The following is an 18226-nucleotide window of genomic DNA, read 5'->3' as shown; positions in this document are numbered from 1 at the left end:
AAATTGTTACCAGACCTTGTTCACTCGTCTAGAAAAACGCTATGGAGATGCCCATCTACAACAAGTATACAAAGCACAACTGCGAAGTAGAAGTCAACGAGCAAGTGACAATCTGCAAGAATTTGAAGCAGATGTGGCTCGTGTGGTGCGGTTGGCTTATCCAGAGGTGCCAGATAGCGTTTTAGAAGAAATTGCAGTAGATACCTTCGTCAATGGGCTGAAAGATAATGAACTACAGAAAGCTTTACGACTAGCAAGACCGAAAGTTTTAGATGAAGCACTTGCTATTGCCTTGGAACACGAAGCAGCTAGCCAAGCTTCACGAAACAATCGAGTAATAACCGTGGAAAAAGGCGATAAGAGAAAAGATGAACGTTTGGTGGAAATGGTACGGAGGGTGATTCGTGACACGATGCCGAAGAGACGCATGAAGAGGGCTGGAAGAGTTGGTTCAAATACAGATGCTTCCTCGATACGGCCATGCAGTGAAAGTTGTAATCACCGGCTTAAAGTAGATGAACAGCTTTGCCCTGTGAGACGAACTACCGTCGTTAATGAGCAATGGCAGCCACAACAGTTACAAGAAGCCCAAGAAGACGATCCATGTATAAAAAGAGTATTGGATTGGATGCGTCGAGGTGAGAGACCTAGTTGGCAAAACATTAGTGCATGTAGTCCGGAAGTCAAGGCCTACTGGAGCCAATGGAATTGCCTGATACTAAAAGATGATCTTCTGTACAGAACCTTTGAGAACGATGATGGTACAGAATCTAAGCTTCAGTTGATTGTACCTAAAAGTAAAGTGTCAGAAGTATTGCGTCAGTTGCATGACGGTACATCAGGTGGACACTTTGGTATTACGAAGACTCTGCAAAAGGTTCGAGAACGGTTCTATTGGGTGAACTGTAAAGATGATGTAAGAAGATGGTGCCAGAAATGTGAACTGTGTGCATCCGGTAATGGTCCAGTTGGTAAAAAGAGAGCACCCATGAGACAGTACAATGTTGGCAGTCCTATGGAAAGAGTAGCAATCGACATTGCAGGTCCATTTCCAGAAACTGATGCTGGAAATAAATACATCCTGGTAGCCATGGATTATTTTACGAAATGGACCGAGGCCTATGCATTACCAAATCAAGAAGCTGCTACCGTTGCAGAGGTACTTGTTAAAGAATTCTTCAGCCGATTTGGTGTTCCCTTGGAGATCCACTCCGACCAAGGGCGAAACTTTGAGTCAGCTCTTTTCCAAAACGTTTGTAAATTGATTGGTGTCAATAAGACCAGAACAACACCCCTGCATCCTCAATCAGATGGGATGGTCGAGAGGATGAACCGAACGATGGGTAAACACTTGTCCAAAGTTGTATCTGAACATCAGCGAGATTGGGACCAACACATTCATTTATTCCTGATGGCCTACCGCTCGGCCGTAAATGAAACTACAGATCAAACACCAACCTGCCTGATGTTGGGTCGTGAAGTTCGGTTGCCCTGCGACCTAGAGTTTGGCTGCGGACCTTCCGAGGAACATGTTGCAGGCGAAGACTACGTTGACCGCCTGAAATTACGAATGAACAACATTCATGAACTTGCCCGACAACACATCCAGATAGCCAGTGACAGAATGAAAGATCAATATGATTCTCGATGCAAGAATGAAAGCTTCGAAGTAGGTGATCTTGTCTGGCTTTATAATCCGCAACGTCGTCGAGGCTTATGTCCTAAACTGCAAAGACAATGGGAAGGTCCATATGAAGTTAAGAAGAAAATAAATGACGTAATATATAGAATTAAGAAGTTGCCAAACGGTAAACCAAAAGTTATTCACATAAATCGTCTTGCACCATATGCTGGCTCAAATGAAACAGAAGAAGCACGAGTCCTCCAACAGGAGATGAAAGATGTCGCACAGCCAAGTTTTAAACAATTTATGTCAAATTACGCAGCGAGAAAGAGTGCTAGATTCGGCGTGACCACAGAAGTTCAGCAAGATCTGTTTGGTGTTCCAGAAAACGTCTCTCTGGCCCACTGTGTTGCCCAAGACCTCGAGATGACTAAAGGAATATCGTCCGTATTCAATAGAAAGTTCGGCCGCCTGGACGAGTTAAGAAATCAGCAGCCTAAAATTGGAAGAGTACTGCGATTGGAAGATGGTCCTCGATCTTTGCTGTATATGGTGACCAGAAAGTCTTATACGGACACGCCAAGCTACGAGAACATATGGCGTGCTCTAACTAATTTGAAGAAAATCGTGTGTAATTATGACATCAAAAATTTGGCTTTACCAAAAATAGGCCATGCAGTAGAAAATCTGGATTGGAAGATTGTGAGAAGCATGCTTGAAGTGGTCTTCAGAGGAACTGGTGTACAAATCACTGTGTGTTGCATGAACCCGAAGATGTCGTACCCTTCAAAGACAGTAGACTGTTATTTCTTCTTGAAGGGTGTATGCAGAGCTGGAGAGTCGTGTAGATTCCGCCATCCTGGGCCTTCATTTAGAGTTGCTGATCGAGACGCTCAGATCTTAAGAGGGGAGCAGTGTAGCGGAAGAGAAATCTTGGCCGATCCCCGTATAACAGTAAACACCTCGAGAATGACGTAATCGGTTGTGCTAGGCCTCGCCGGAGAATTCTGGAAGGTACGTCACGTAGGCGGAACAAGCCGATAGCTCGAGATGGGAGTCGATTGTTCCAGAATAACAACTGGGTATAAATACGGGCATATTTTGTAAATAAGTTTAGAGTGTATAAGATAAATTCTTCTGTAACTTATATAAATAAAGTCGTATATAAATTACGAACCGCTAGTTTTATTGTAATTAGAAGTAATTACACTAATCACGCTACAGTATTAATTGACGTCTTGACTTCTTCTTTATCTAGAATAAAAAAACTTCTAAAAGCTGATGTCACACCCTTGTAGCATTCAATTCGCGATTCTGAAAACAGCGACTAATTTTCTAGACTCTAAATTTTCTGCGACAGCGATTTTTTTGTCGCCGCGACTACAAATCGCAAGTGGAGTGCTAGCCTAGAGGCCACTGTATAATGCCAAATTGCAATTTTTGTAATCGCTTTACTTTTGAATGTTTGAAAGAGTGTGTACCTACCTGTTTCGGTATTGACATTTTCGAGAATAATCTATTCTTAATCTATAAATTAGATTTATGTGTATCTATTTTTGTCTTTCGTTTAACTATTTTAAAAAACTTATTTTGTGCCTATTTTTAAAGAACTTATTTTAAAGCCGATTATAATACCTATTATTATTTAAACCCCACAAATCGAAATTATTAGAAACTAAAAAAACTCCGTTTATGCGATTATTTTGGATACAATTCGAGACATAGCTAAATCTGACAACTTTCTGTAGTTTTTGGAAAACAGCCCCGCCACAAACACTGACACGGGGCCCCTGTGGGGCTAGGCTACGCCACTGTGTATAGACGTGAAGAGATGTAACAATATAACATTGGCCTTTGCAGTGTATTGGCGTATCTGCGTATGAGATTTTTTTCGGATAATATGTAGATTATTTAGCGTCTTTATTTTTTTATAATTAAAAAGAACGGGCCCCTTCGGGCCCCTGGGCGCCCGCCCCAAGCGCCTAGTGGATAAACCGGCACGGGATTAGATAATATAAAAAATCACAAATTTTATTGATATAATATAAAAATAATATAAAAAATCACTTATGGTCGGTGAAAAGCTAGGGCTGACGAAATTTAATTAGTTGTTTAAACTCTAGATTTTAATTGCGAAGCGCATTCAATGAATCATATTATGTGACCGTTAAAATTGTTTTTAGAAAAACACTGAAGGCTGAAAAGACTATTTGGTGATAATACAAATCGATATTTACTGCAGTTACATGATATTTAATATTAAAATAGTATTGGATGTGGTAGAATGAAGACTCTTTGTATAATTACCAATTGAACAGTGAAGCTGTTAGATAAATTTTCCGATTCAATCATTTCTACTGTTTACAGTTCTGTGTTTGCTGTATTTCATTTTCTTGACAACGAACATGTTCGGTGTGAAAAGAATTAATAAGTGCGTGGAATGCGGAAAAGTGTATACACGTAAACATGATTTAAGAGACATTTAAAAGATCGCAGTAGGCAACCCAAATTACACGGCGCAAAGTAGTGGGTCAGGATCTAAAATCGAGTTGAGTTTACTATTTTTTATAAAAAGAAGATTATTCAAATATTTTACTAACGATCGAATCTTACTGTGACCAGACAGACTTCAGTTGTCAGTTGCCATATGTCAACAACTTATCTAAAAACAGGTGTAAACAAATAGTAAATATTATTTTACAATATTTAGCTAACAATTAAAAATTACAAAAGCTATATATTTTCATTTCTAGATAATTATTATGAAAGTGTAAAAATGGTTGTAGAAGGAGAATATTACGACGGCCCCTGTAAATTATTAGAGTTACCCCATGATGTATTAAGAATATTATTTTCTTATTTAAATGCAACTTCTCTTTATCATTTAAGCAGGTATGTACACCAAATTATTTATTATATTTAAATTTGTACATCTGTAGACCTTTTATAATGTATAAAAACTTGCGATTGGCTTACAATTAGCCTACCTGCTGTAATCTGCAAATGCTACATTTCTGAGACTTTGATTATTGGGTGAATGAACAAAAACGTCATCTTAATATTCAATAAGGCTCTTAGCGACCAATTAAGACCTGAAAGATGTAACTTTAGTGTATAAGCAAATGAAAAATTTAAATAAACAATGCACTAATACAGTAAAACCTCCCTTAACTGAAATGGCTGACAGTTTCAATAATTTCGTCAATATTAATTTAAAAAAGAAATAGAATTATGGAAAATGACCATGTATAGGGCCGGTTTTTCAGTGCTGGGTTAACCTATTTATTTGTTGGTCACCGAAATATTCATGGTTAATCAGTTTTTCAGTACTAGGTTAGAGCTTAAACTCGTTTACCTTGATTTTAACCGATCCTCGTTAGATGGTTTAACTCCGAATTTTGCGGTTATGCTTGCGCATTGGTGCAGTGAATGAATCAGAATCATGTTTATTTTTTTGAGTACCTGCCTGACAGAAGGGATTAGTTGGGTTATGTTATTTTCTTTCATCGCGGGAACTATTCTAATACCTCATTATTATAAGGAAATTATTATTATTGAAATTATAAATTACAGTAGACTCTTCGATTATCCGAGGTAACTGGGACCGTGACTACCTCGGATACGGAAAAACTCGGTTAACACTGAGATTGGTTGTGTTGATAGAAAAACACATAAATAACCATAACTGTGGATATTTTAGTGACAAAACTAATACAGTACTGTCTATAAAAGATAAAAACATTTACCTTATCAATATTACTGTTTAAAAAGAGTCTTTGATTGATTTTCGCGTAAGCTTCATTCCTCTTTTTGAGGAGGCGATGTTGCGCCAAGGTTGAAAGTTGTAACTCACCACAGCACAACCCTACTCAACCCCCAACTCACCAGCTATGACTTTTGCCTCGGTTAACCGAGGGGCTCGGATAATCGCAAGTCTACTATATTATCATTATTATATAGGAAGGAATTATAAGGAAATATATTTAAATATAATTGTAACAGGTACCTATGTTTACACTTACTGTAACAGGATTTTATGCATGATTCCTAGTAATATTTTAAAAAGATTATTTTATATTTGTCTACACAGCAAAATACTTAATTATTTACCAAAGAGTCTGACTTCTTATTTCCTGGTCAATCTGTTCAAATAGTGATAAGACCGAAGACCGTGGTCTTTGACAAACAAAATCGGAAGAAAAGTCTAAATCGTCCCAGTAATTCTAATTCTCTTCTGTTATGAAACCGAGGTAGATGTTATGAACTATACAAAGATTCCGAACTTGATATTGCATTGCATTAATCATTTTTTTAATTTGGTCACATTTGGTTATACCCTATTCCACCAACATACGCCTGTTTTGGATTACTTCGACAACGAATATTTTACTGTGCAAAATAATAAGAACGAAAGTAAATTGCAAATTACATTGTTGTTTATTGGAATAATTATTAGCGCCATTTTCTTTCCTACTTCTTATGTTACACAGTAAAATATTCATTGTCGAAGTAATCCAAAACAGGCGTATGTTCGTGGAATGGCCCATATGAAATTGTCTTTTATTTATTTTTCTGTCAAATTGATCATTATTTCTTGAATTGCACATGTGCACGTACAGTTACTGCTGCCAACAGAAGAAAAAAGTGGTTAGCTAACCGAGATTTTCTTAACTTGATTTAAAACACTTAAAAACGCTATGAGGGTTAAAATACTGGTTAAAATTTAAACTAGGTTAGCTAACCATAATTTTAACCGCTCACTGAAAAACCGGGCCTTAGAGTGTTTTTTTTAAGAAATCTTCTATTTCCTTTTGTGTTTTCCGTTGACAATGATTTTTGCAGCTATGTGTCCAATACTATGTAATTTGATACAAGAAGAATACAAAAAACAATGTTATTTTTAACCAAAATTCTTGTTATCCGAAACGGCATACCCCCAATTATTTCGGTTAACAGAGGTTTTACTGTAGATGCTAAATATTTTTTGATGTTATTTTTTAAATCATATAGCTCCATAGTAGAGCGAAGGGCATATCAGTGTTTTAATAGCAAAATAGTAGGTTTGTAGTAGTACCAAAGCAAAAGGTTTGATGGTAAGATTGTTAGCCTCACGCATCATTGCTTGAGCCTCGTCCGATTTTATTGATTAATTTTCTCCACTCTTTTCTGTTCCTTGCAATATTTTTTACTTTGTTCCATGTTAAATTAACTATTATTGTGCTGGTCCCATGGAATGACCTTGGCCGAGCCAATTAGCCAGACATTTTGATAATTTTTTTGCCAGACATTTTTGCAATCAGAGGAATTTTTTCTGTATTTCTAACTCCAAATTAACATACTACAATTATTTAAATAATTCACTGTTTAGGTTGAATATTTTTTTTTGTAATTATATTTGTTTTTTTTATACTTTTAATTGTGTTTTTACTACTCATAAACCCAATTCAACATCTCAGAGATTTCCATCTTAGTCATATTATTTCCTTATTCTTTAACAATATTGCTCTAGTAATATTGATGCTAGACAGGTAAATTGTCATTGTTTACCAGGTGTACCAATCAAACTGTGGTTTTTTTCTCAAACTTCGCATTCGCAACACCCTGTGGAATATTGTAGCACTTGTAAAATATTGAAATTAAAACCAAACTATAGCCTCGGGTTTTCTTAACATTTTTTTTTATTCATTCGCTTATGTTGGATAATAAAAGTTAGGTACTTTAACAACCAGCCATGTTTTTCATCAATATATCCTCATTTTCTACTTAGTTTAATAAACAAGCCTAAAGTAGGCTATGAGAAATTAACAATTTGATAAATGTCAAATTGTTAACATTCAAAAAGTTTCTAGTTTGTTGTGAAAATTAGTAGATTTATTATTTAAAGTTTGAATTAAGTCCGTAATTTTTTTTGTGGAGATGGAACGTGTTACAAGGAGTTTGGCCCACAAACCTGATTGAAAATTTATGGGACTTAATTGGCAGAAGACTACTACAGCGAACATAAGCAAATGAATCAAAAAACAAAATGTTAAGAAAGCCTAAGGTTACAATTAAGTTTTATTTTCAATATTTTATAAATGCTATAATATTCCACAGGGTGTTCCTAACTTTGAGAAAAAACACAGTATGATTGTTACACCCGGTATACAATGACATGTACAGGGTTATTCGCTATATTTTGATCCCCCTTTAAAATGCTTTATTTACAGAGTTAGAAAAAAATGTAAAATACAAAATTTACACAATTTTTTATGTAGTTTTTGAAAATGATAGTAAAAAAACAAAGAAGGTGCAAACAAAATGGCCACAGATGTTAACTTTCTTAATTTAAATGGAATACCCTGTATATGGTTATACATTTAAATAGAACTTTCTGTAACGAACATCTTCATATTGAGTTTGATGGGCCTATATGGAAGAATAAGCAATATACTAGATATTTTGAATTGTAAATTCAATAAAATTGATATTGAAATAACTGTAAATTGAATTCAATTGAAATAACTGTAAATTCTAGTTGTTATTTTAATATGATAAGTTAGTGTTCCATTCCCTACAGTTATTTATTTATTACCTATAATAATATTTTAAACTTTTCAGCTTCTGTATAACCCATTCTAAGTAAATATTATAAATTGTCAAAAAATAACATTGTTATCATGATATCCCTATCACTGCCATAGCCTACCATCGTGACTGAGACTTACTCAAAATATCTAGAATCTCGCTTATTTTTCCAGATAGGCCCATTAAAATCAATATGGAAATGTTCGTTACAGAACATTATATTCAAATTATACAGGGTGTTCCATTTAAATTAACAAAGTTAACATCTGCGGCCATTTTGGTTGCATCTTCTTTGTTTTTCTGCTATCATTTTCGAAAACTACATAAAAAATCGTGTAACTTTTGTATTTTACATTTTTTTTTCTAAAGCATAAAGCAGTTTATAGGGGGGTCAAAATATAGTGAATAACCCTGTACCTGTCTTGCAACAACATTATTATAGCGATATTCTTAAAGAATAAGGCTATATCATATTTAAAAAATCACTCAAATCGGACAACAGATTTAGGAAATTCGAGTGTATTAATTTCTTAGAGAAGTGTATTTATTTGTCTATCTTTTTAGGACTTGTAATTATTTGGAGGAATTTATTTTGGATCCTTTACTCTGGAGATACGTAGATGCAAGGGATAACCCAAATGTTTGTGATAAAATACATTATTGCACCAATAGAGTACATAAGAAAACTACACATTTGTATTTAAGGGGAAATCTATGCATAAAAGACTTACCAGACCATTTTTTCATTAATATTAAACCTTTCGATAACCTGAGAGTTTTAGCGCTGGAAAATATCAAGTTAAATGGATCTAAGGTAATTATCAAATTAATATAGTAATTTACGTAACAAATTCCGAAAGTGATATTTTATGGGATGAGTTTAAGACAAGGATGGATACATTACTTATAGTCTAAGACTAATATCTCATTGCAAAATCACTACATTAATAATGCTGGCATCACACTTCACTATATTTAGCCACTTAGGATGAATGTGGGGTGTGTGAACGATTTTTTTTTTCAAAAATGAATTACTTTTGAATGCATTCTATCCGGGATTTCTTGGGAACAAGTTACTCAGTAGGTTTTATGAAGGTAGAAATTGAGTGCCTGAGTAAGAGAAGGGGCTATGCCACACAACTTGAGATTTTGGTTGTTTTGTCGTTCTGCATAGTGCTGCCATCAAGGAACAATAATATGAACTTCTTGTAAGTGTGGCATATCCCTTCTCTTTCTCAGACACTCAATTATTCTGCTACCAGTGGCGGTGAGTGGCGTAGCTACACTTGAATTTATCCATTTGTTATAAAAAATGGTTTTCAATGTTTTATTTAATTATTTAATTTTGATAAATATATTAATAAATATATTTTGATAAATAAAATAAATAAATTAACTAAAACTAAAAAAATATCCTGATTATTAATTTTTCTTGTAAATTGTAGATTTCGCTAAAGGATTTTCCTTCAGGATTAGAGGAATTAAGTCTGAGAAGAACGTATGTGAAGAATTCCACCTACTTTTTCCAACACACTGTTAGAAATATGCCAAAATTAAAGGTAAGAATGTATTTTAATAAAAGTTATCTTTATTAACTTTTTTGTATATTGTTATAGGTGCTAATTTTAGATGAATGCTCATGGGTTACTTGCAGTTTCCTCCTCTCTGTGGCCAAGTATGAGCATTTGGAAATCATTTCCATTGTAAAATGTCCACAAGTGCATGTGAATATGGTTCCATACCTGAATGTCGCAAAACTGGGTTGTAAAAAGCTGAAGGTTTTTGATTGCAGGTTTACAGGTTAGAATTTCTTACAGTTTTCTTATTACAGTCCCCAGTACACCGTCTTTTTTTTGAAAATAATTACAAAAGTCTTTCTGAAAATTTTCAGAGTGCAGGTTGGATGCGTTTCCGCACGCACAACACCTAAATCTGTAGCTCTAGCGCGATTATGTTTTGTTATTGCAAAACTATAATTTTTAATTTTAATCAAAAGATTATATGTTAAAATAAAATAAGTTATTTTTGTCGGACAAAAAAGAGAGAGCGCTCGTCGAGTCTGACAACTGCAAGATGTCACTCTAGCGCGGCACTGTTTGGTTATTACAAAACTCTTAATTTTCAATTGAAAGTACTTATAATTTATAGCGATACGCTGTAATTACTATTTTTGCTAATTTTATTTTCTTAATTTTTAATAACTTTTCTCAAAACGAAGCAACATTAGTCATTTAAAATTCATATGTAATACATAAACCATATGCCAACAAGGGCCGTTGATTTCGAGAAACGAAAATGTATCCCTAAACAGATTGTATAAAATGAATGTTTTTTCAAGGAAACACTAATTGATTACGATGCCAGATTGCCACACTCTTCATGTTAACTTCTTAAAATACAAAAAGGTTCTCATCTTTTAAAAGGCAGATGCAGTAATTTATTGCCATTATCGCAAAACCGCAAACCAGTTGCTATAATAGTTGGTGGTCCAGCGAGTGGGTCTCTACACAGCATGCGAACGATTCAGACACACCCTCGCTCTCGCTAGCAATACCCTTTCGAGATATAAGCAAAACACCCGCATGTTTACCCAAAATAAATAAATATATTACTATAAAATTGTTAAATTTTTCATGACAATAAAGCATATTTCTATTCTATACTGTTCGTTGTTACACTTATTTGTAATTAATTCCGTCAACACACACCACCGGAATATTGGTAACCCCGAGAACATTAAATGTAATGTTTTAAAACGCCTCGAAAATTTACAAATTAGTGCTAATAATATACTTTTGCCGGTTTTAAATACAGTGAACATCGAAAATGACGGACAGTACCAGTGCCAATAACAGTGCTTCAGGATAACAGTGCTTCAGTTGATCGGATTTCAGTTAAAATCCCACCGTTCTGGCCCAACGATCCTGAAATATGGTTCCTGCAAGTAGAGAACCAATTTACACTGGCAAACATAAGTGACGCAACAAAATTTAACTACATAGTTGCCAATCTCGAAACAGCTTACATATCAGAAGTTAGGGACATCATTGTGTCACCATAGCAATACGCTTTAATTACTATTTTTGCTAATTTTATTTTCTTAATTTTTAATAACTTTTCTCAAAACGAAACAACATTAGTCATTTAAAACTTACATGTAATACACAAACCATATGCCAACAAGGGCCGTTGATTTCTAGAAACGAAAATGTATCCCTAAACAAATTGTATAATATGTAAAATTAATGTTTTTTCAAGGAAACACTATTTGATTACGATGCCAGTTTGCCAAACTCTTCATGTCAACTTCTTAAAATACAAATAGGTTCTCATCTTTTAAAAGGCAGATGCAGTAATTTATGGCCCTTCTGGACATTATCGCAAAACCGCAAACCAGTTGACATAATAGTTGGTGGTCCGGCGAGTCAGTCTCTATACAGCATGCGAACGATTCAGACACACCCTTGCTCTCGCTAACAATACCCTTTCGAGATATAAGCAAAACATCCGCTTGTTTACCCAAAATAAATAAATATATTACTGTTCGTTGTTACACTTATTTTTAATTAATTCCGTCAACACACACCACCGGAATAAATTAATTACAAAATATTGTCGATCTCTTGTCTGACAAATTTACAGCCTTGTTTCTTTAGTCCGATAAAGTAGATATGTTAATTATGGCAGTGACTGTACTAGTAACATTTTCTGAAAAACTGTTAATAACGAAAAAGGAAAGTAACAAAATAAAATATCAGCTTTTAAATTCTTTTTTTTTTTTAGGTATCGGTGGTGAGCTCCTACGAACATTTTATTCAAAACAAAATCTTCAAAGATTGTATTTTCAAAGTTTCGCATCTGCAAAAGTGGATTACAACGAAAACGTTTTCGACTATATAAAGAAAATTGAGAAAAGAGAGGGAGATGACATGAGTATAACCGATATACATTTACGAGACTATCTTTCGACCACTGCTAAGCCTAAAAACGAAGTAGAAGAAATTTTTGATAGTGTACTATATCGTGACCCCTATCCTGAATGTATTTGTGGAGGGGAAGGATTCAGAGAGGGGATAAATATAATGGGTAAGTGAACATAATATCAAGAATTATATATATCTTCTGTCAAAAATTAGTATTTTTGTACCTACTCGATCAACAAGACAAACCCAAACTTTTCACATAAGCTTCCATAGATATAACTATACTTACAACAATTTTTTACCACGAACACTTGCGAATTCTCTAAATCAGTGGTTCCCAACCTTTTTCCCATAATCGCCCCCTTAGACAGGTTTCACCAGTGGTGAATACTATAATCGCCCCCCTCCCCAATTAAATTGAAACAAAAAATTAATCAGTACAATATTGATTTATTTTTACATTTCGTAAAATGATACATGGTAAGTCATCATTCAATCTTCGCTTGTTCACTGCTGGACATAGATCTCTCTCATAATTTTCCCTCTATTTCGATCTTGTGCCTCTTGCATCTTGTCCACATGTTGGTGAACATGGTTAGTAATAATAATTGTTAATTTCTTCCTTGGGCCTGGTGATACTCACATAATTTCTTTATGTCTGGCTCAATGTTGGTTAATAGCTATGTACCTCAAATCCCCTCCAAGGTGGAGGCAATATGTTTTAAGATCCTCAGAATAACCACATGATGATTTCTGGGGAATTTGGTCAGACCTCCTCTCTGTATATTTTCTTCAAAAATAGATAGTTTGTCAATGAATGCTCCGACTACTCCCTTCGCTTTGGCCATATTTATTTTCTTCCTTTGTAATTCCAGATTCGTTCCATTTAATTTTTCAGAAATATCTGATAGTTAAGCGATATCATTTCGCTTCTCTTGTAGTGCTGTACTCAGTGTGGGGTCAGTAGTTATAAGAAATTCGATAACAGTATCCATGAGGCTGCAGAACCGCCGTAAGCAATTCCCTTTCGAAAGCCAGCGGACTTCCGTATGTATGTAGTACTGGAGTAGCAATGTATTAAATATCTCATCATTTTCTTTACAGAGTGTCAGAGTGTACAAAATATTCCATCATTCTTTGGTTTTGCTTTAATTTGATTTACCTCATCTATGACAAGACCAATATGTTTCTGATCCATGTATTTTTATTTTTGCCACTTAGCTTGATACCCAGATCTTCACAAAGGAAAATATGGAAAGGATAACCAATACTCAAAGGGCAATGGAAATAAAGATGCTGGGTATCAAGCTAAGTGACAAAAATAAAAATACATGGATCAGAAATAAAACCAAAGTGAAAGATCTAAACAAACATGCAGCTACTCTCTAGTGGAAAACATGACAAAACAACAGACAAAAAGACGGAAGATGGAATGAAGCGATAATCCACTGGAGACCTTGAGACCGTAAAAGAGGAAAGGGCAGACCACAGATGAGATGGTCGAATGACCCAAAAAGATACGCTGTGACCAGATGAACAGGATTAGCACTGAACGAAGAAGAGTGAAAAATAAGGGGGAGGCCTACGTTCAACTTTGGACAAATGAAGGGCAAAAGATAGATAGATGACAAAACGACCACAATTTCGGCCGTATACTTTTTGTTAGTCAGATCGGCAGGGTCGGTACCTACTCTCATCATTCTTATCCCACTTCTATCCCTTTCTCTTTTGTGCGGATGTTCGCCCAATACGAAAGCTCGATAAAAGGAAAATGCAGAATTAATTATAATGTATTACTTACCTATAGAATTAAATTGTATCATGATTCATAGCCCTCTGTTACTAGACGAGATGTTTGTGTTATTATTACCTGCATTGGTGTACATTTAATTACTTTTTATTATCCTATGGATATCCGATCGAAAGTATTGTTTTTTCTTCTCTATTACCCATTTCTCGTTTCCCAGATGCTAATCGCCCACCTTATCGCCCCCTTTTCTCTATTGCCCCCCATATCGCCCCCTTCGCTCTATCGCCCCCTGAAAATCTCAAATCGCCCCCAAGGGGGCGATCGCCCCCCGGTTGGGAATCACTGCTCTAAATGACTTAAATATATTCTGCAATTCCTTGGATAGATTTAAAAACCATTTGTTGAACATACAATGTTAATGATATAATTTCTATCAGCAATTTTTAAGCTTAAACTTTGTTTGTTTTTTATATCGTACTGTTCTTTTTTTTCCTTTAACTTATTAGCTTTGTTATCCAATAGATATTGTAATATTTGTCCTTTGTGTTGACACTGTTTATGTTTTTGCTTTTGTCTTTGTAATATTTTTTTTGTAATAATATTTTCTGAATTGCACTTGCCCGTAAATAAATAAATAAATAAATAAATATGTAAATAAAAAATGAATAACATTTTCAATTTCTTAGTCTTCTTTTTAAATAAATATGTATTATTGTGACGCGCAGTTCTTTCTGGACAACAGACTCAGTAAAACACAGGTTATAAATAAAATAAATACAGGGTGCGCCAAACCTCTGGTCTTCTTTAATTACGGCTAAACTATGAGATATACAAAAAAATGTTTATAACAAAACTAATGTATATCAAAGAGGTCTATAATTTAAAATTATTTTCAATTATACAGGGTGAGTCAGAACGACGGTATGAACCAAAGTTGTATTTTTTTAAATGGAACACCTTGTATATTAAATCATTTTTGAATATATTATTTAAAAATATGAAAAATTTGTATAAGGTCTTATGGGCCTAAAGTTAATAATTTTCGAAATATTTACATTTTTATTGAGAAAAATGGTAATATTTATAGGGTTGTGGATTATGTTTCCAAGGAAATAAAAATTTAGGTGATAGGTCAAAGTTTTTAAAATATAGTGTTATTTTTAAATAATTTAATATTTTTTACTTTTAGCCATAAAATATACAGTGTGATCACTATTTGCAAATACAAAATTTTCTCATTTTTTTTTTAAATGGGACACCCTGTATATTAATTTTGCGTTTTGTAGTAAATATTACAACCTTTCTTTTGGTATAAGGTTGTATGTACCTAGCATGTTACGTTTTTGCGGATTTTTTATTTAAAAATTTTTTTGCAAAAAAAAATAATTATAATCTGGTTTTAGAAACATACACTAAAATATAAAATATGAAAATAAAAACGTAATTAAAGATTAAAATAAATCGTATGTTAGTACAATTCAATTGAATTTAATAACTTTAAATTATTTTACAAAAAATATTTTACCATATTAATGAATGCATAAATTAGTTACTAAATTAAATAAACAACCAAATTTTAAATCAACCGTAGTAATTTTTCTACTACAGCAACTTTCCTGTACCAAATTAATTATTAGTTAAATTGTATTTAGTTAAACTTTTAATTTACCTTTTAAATTTACTTACATACATCTTGAGAATATAAAAATTATTATAAAGTATGCTTTGAAACAAATGAATGTTAAATGTATCAGCCAAATTATTTCTTAATATAAATAGTATTTACTGGTGTCACAAAAACTGGTAATACTTTTGTAGTTGAAATTTTTGCAACAATTTTTTATATTTTAAATTTTAATTTTTTAACCAAAAAATTTTTGGATATGACATTTGTTTTGGGCGAAACCATTAGAAATTATTACCAGCTTTTTTGACACGAGTAGGTACATAGATACTATTTACTTCTTAATATACTTCCATAACGTTCATTTGTTTCAAAGCATACTTTATACGTTCTCAAGATGTAGGTAAATTAAAAAGTTATTAACTGATCTTATTCGTAAATACAATATAACTAACAATTAATTTGGTACAGGAAAGTTGCTGCGGTAGAAGAATTACTACGATTGATTTAAAATTTGGTTGTTTATTTAATTTAGTAACTAATTTATGTATTCATTAATATGGTAAAATATTTTTTGTAAAATAATTTAAAGTTATTAAATTCAATTGAATTGTACTAGCATACGATTTATTTTAATCTTTAATTACGTTTTTATTTTCATATTTTATATTTTAGTGTATGTTTCTAAAACCAGTTTATAATTATTTTTTTTGCAAAAAAATTTTTAAATAAAAAATCCGCAAAAACGTAAAATCTATAGTTTTTTAAAAATATCTACAAAACGAAACAGGCTAGGTACATACAACCTTATACCAAAAGAAAGGTTGTAATATTTACTACAAAACGCAAAATTAATATACAGGGTGTCCCATTTAAAAAAATGAGAAAATTTTGTATTTGCAAATAGTGATCACACTGTATATTTTATGGCTAATAGTAAAAAATATTAAATTATTTAAAAATAACACTATATTTTAAAAACTTTGACCCATCACCTAAATTTTTATTTCCTTGGAAACATAATCCACAGCCCTATAAATATTACCATTTTTCTCAATAAAAATGTAAATATTTCGAAAATTATTAACTTTAGGCCTATAAGACCTTATACAAATTTTTCATATTTTTAAATAATATATTTAAAAATGATTTAATATACAGGGTGTCCCATTTAAAAAAATACAACTTTGGTTCATACCGTCGTTCTGACTCACCCTGTATAATTAAAAATAATTTTAAATTATAGACCTCTTTGATACACATTAGTTTTGTTATAAACATTTTTTTGTATATCTCATAGTTTAGCCGTAATCAAAGAAGACCAGAGGTTTGGCGCACCCTGTATATTCAGGATATTTATATACAGTTCAAAATTAAAAATAACAAAATAAAATCTCATTCCATATTCTCCCCGTTCCGGAGCAAGCTCCCTACTCCCTATGCCGCCGTCTACAAAAGAAATAAAATTGTATTTATAACTATTATCAGAAATATAATAACAACACAGTATACAGGGTGAGGCAAATAAAGGGCCTATTAGAAATATCTCGAGAACTAAAGGCAACAGAATCATGAAAATTGGAATAAAGGGGTTTTGAATGATGATCTATTAAATGAAAATATTTTCATCTCTTTGCAACTTCCGGTTATACCGGAAGTTGCTTATAACTTCGTTTTTTTAAATGGGACACCCTGTATATTTTTAATTTTTTGGATTCTCTTCGATGTCTTCTTTCTTAAAATATGAGGTTTCGTAATATTATACAAGGTATTTTAAAAGATAATTACGTTTTTTTTATTAATTTCGTAGCAAAATTAACACCCTGTAGAATTGTAGTAGTTTGACATCTAAAACTCTCCTTACGTTCAAATGATTTTTAATATACTCTACTATTGTTAAGAATCATTAGTATAGCTAAATTTTTAATTTTACTATACAGGGTTGGTCGAAACTCGGAATGAGTATTTTCTGAGTTTTCTTAAATGGGACACCCTGTATTTTAGTATTGTAATGAAATGATATTTTATGGTACTTTTTTATTTCTTAAGCATTCCCTATACCTAACTGCTTTAATTTGTGCTTAATTGTTAATCGCACCAACAATCTGAACTAAGTAGGTATTTCGATAGCTAAACCATTATTGGTAATTTTAAGGACCAGTCTGGATTAATATGTATTTATTTCTGAAAAATTATTTGGGATTGAGTATTTTCACGGCCAACCTAATAAAATTTTACGTATTTTTTGTTGCAATTAATGTTTAGCTTGAATCACCAATAACTCACAAATTAAAGCAGTTAGGTATAGGGAATGCTTAAGAAATGCTTTAGAAAAAAAGTACTATAAAATATCATTTCACTACAATACAAAAATACAGGGTGTTCCATTTAAGAAAACTCAGAAAATACTCATTCCGAGTTTCGACCAACCCTGTATACTAAAATTAAAAATTTAGCTATACTAATGATTCTTAACAATAGTAGAGTATATTAAAAATCATTTGAACGTAAGTAGAGTTTTAGATGTCAAACTACTACAATTCTACAGGGTGTGAATGTTGCTACGAAATTAATAAAAAAAACGTAATTATCTTTTAAAATACCCTGTATAATATTACAAAACCTTATATTTTAAGAAAGAAGACATCGAGGAGAATCCAAAAATGTAAAAATATACAGGGTGTCCCATTTAAAAAAACGAAGTTATAAGCAACTTCCGGTATAACCGGAAGTTGCAA

General features: G+C 32.9%; 1 protein-coding gene across 4 annotated transcripts in view; it reads left to right on the top strand.

The window, feature by feature from the left end:
- The first annotated feature begins 4233 nt into the window (after positions 1 to 4233).
- LOC114328267 (uncharacterized) overlaps positions 4234 to 18226 on the top strand; it is a 52591-nt gene continuing 38598 nt past the window's right edge. For 3 of the 4 annotated variants that reach the window (XM_028277082.1, XM_028277083.1, XM_028277080.1), the window contains exons 1-5: positions 4267 to 4516; positions 8756 to 9005; positions 9637 to 9750; positions 9808 to 9991; positions 11975 to 12277. In XM_028277082.1, the coding sequence (XP_028132883.1) occupies positions 4401 to 4516; positions 8756 to 9005; positions 9637 to 9750; positions 9808 to 9991; positions 11975 to 12277 (967 nt within the window). In that variant the 5' untranslated portion in view covers positions 4267 to 4400. Of the gene's footprint in view, positions 4517 to 8755; positions 9006 to 9636; positions 9751 to 9807; positions 9992 to 11974; positions 12278 to 18226 lie in introns of all 4 variants that reach the window. The other variant, XM_028277081.2, reaches the window with a different exon arrangement.

Source organism: Diabrotica virgifera, chromosome 3 (assembly GCF_917563875.1).
Source record: "Diabrotica virgifera virgifera chromosome 3, PGI_DIABVI_V3a".
Classification (NCBI taxonomy): domain Eukaryota; kingdom Metazoa; phylum Arthropoda; class Insecta; order Coleoptera; family Chrysomelidae; genus Diabrotica; species Diabrotica virgifera.
The sequence above is the reverse complement of the archived record's forward strand: the minus strand, read 5'-3'. Positions and strand labels throughout refer to the sequence as shown.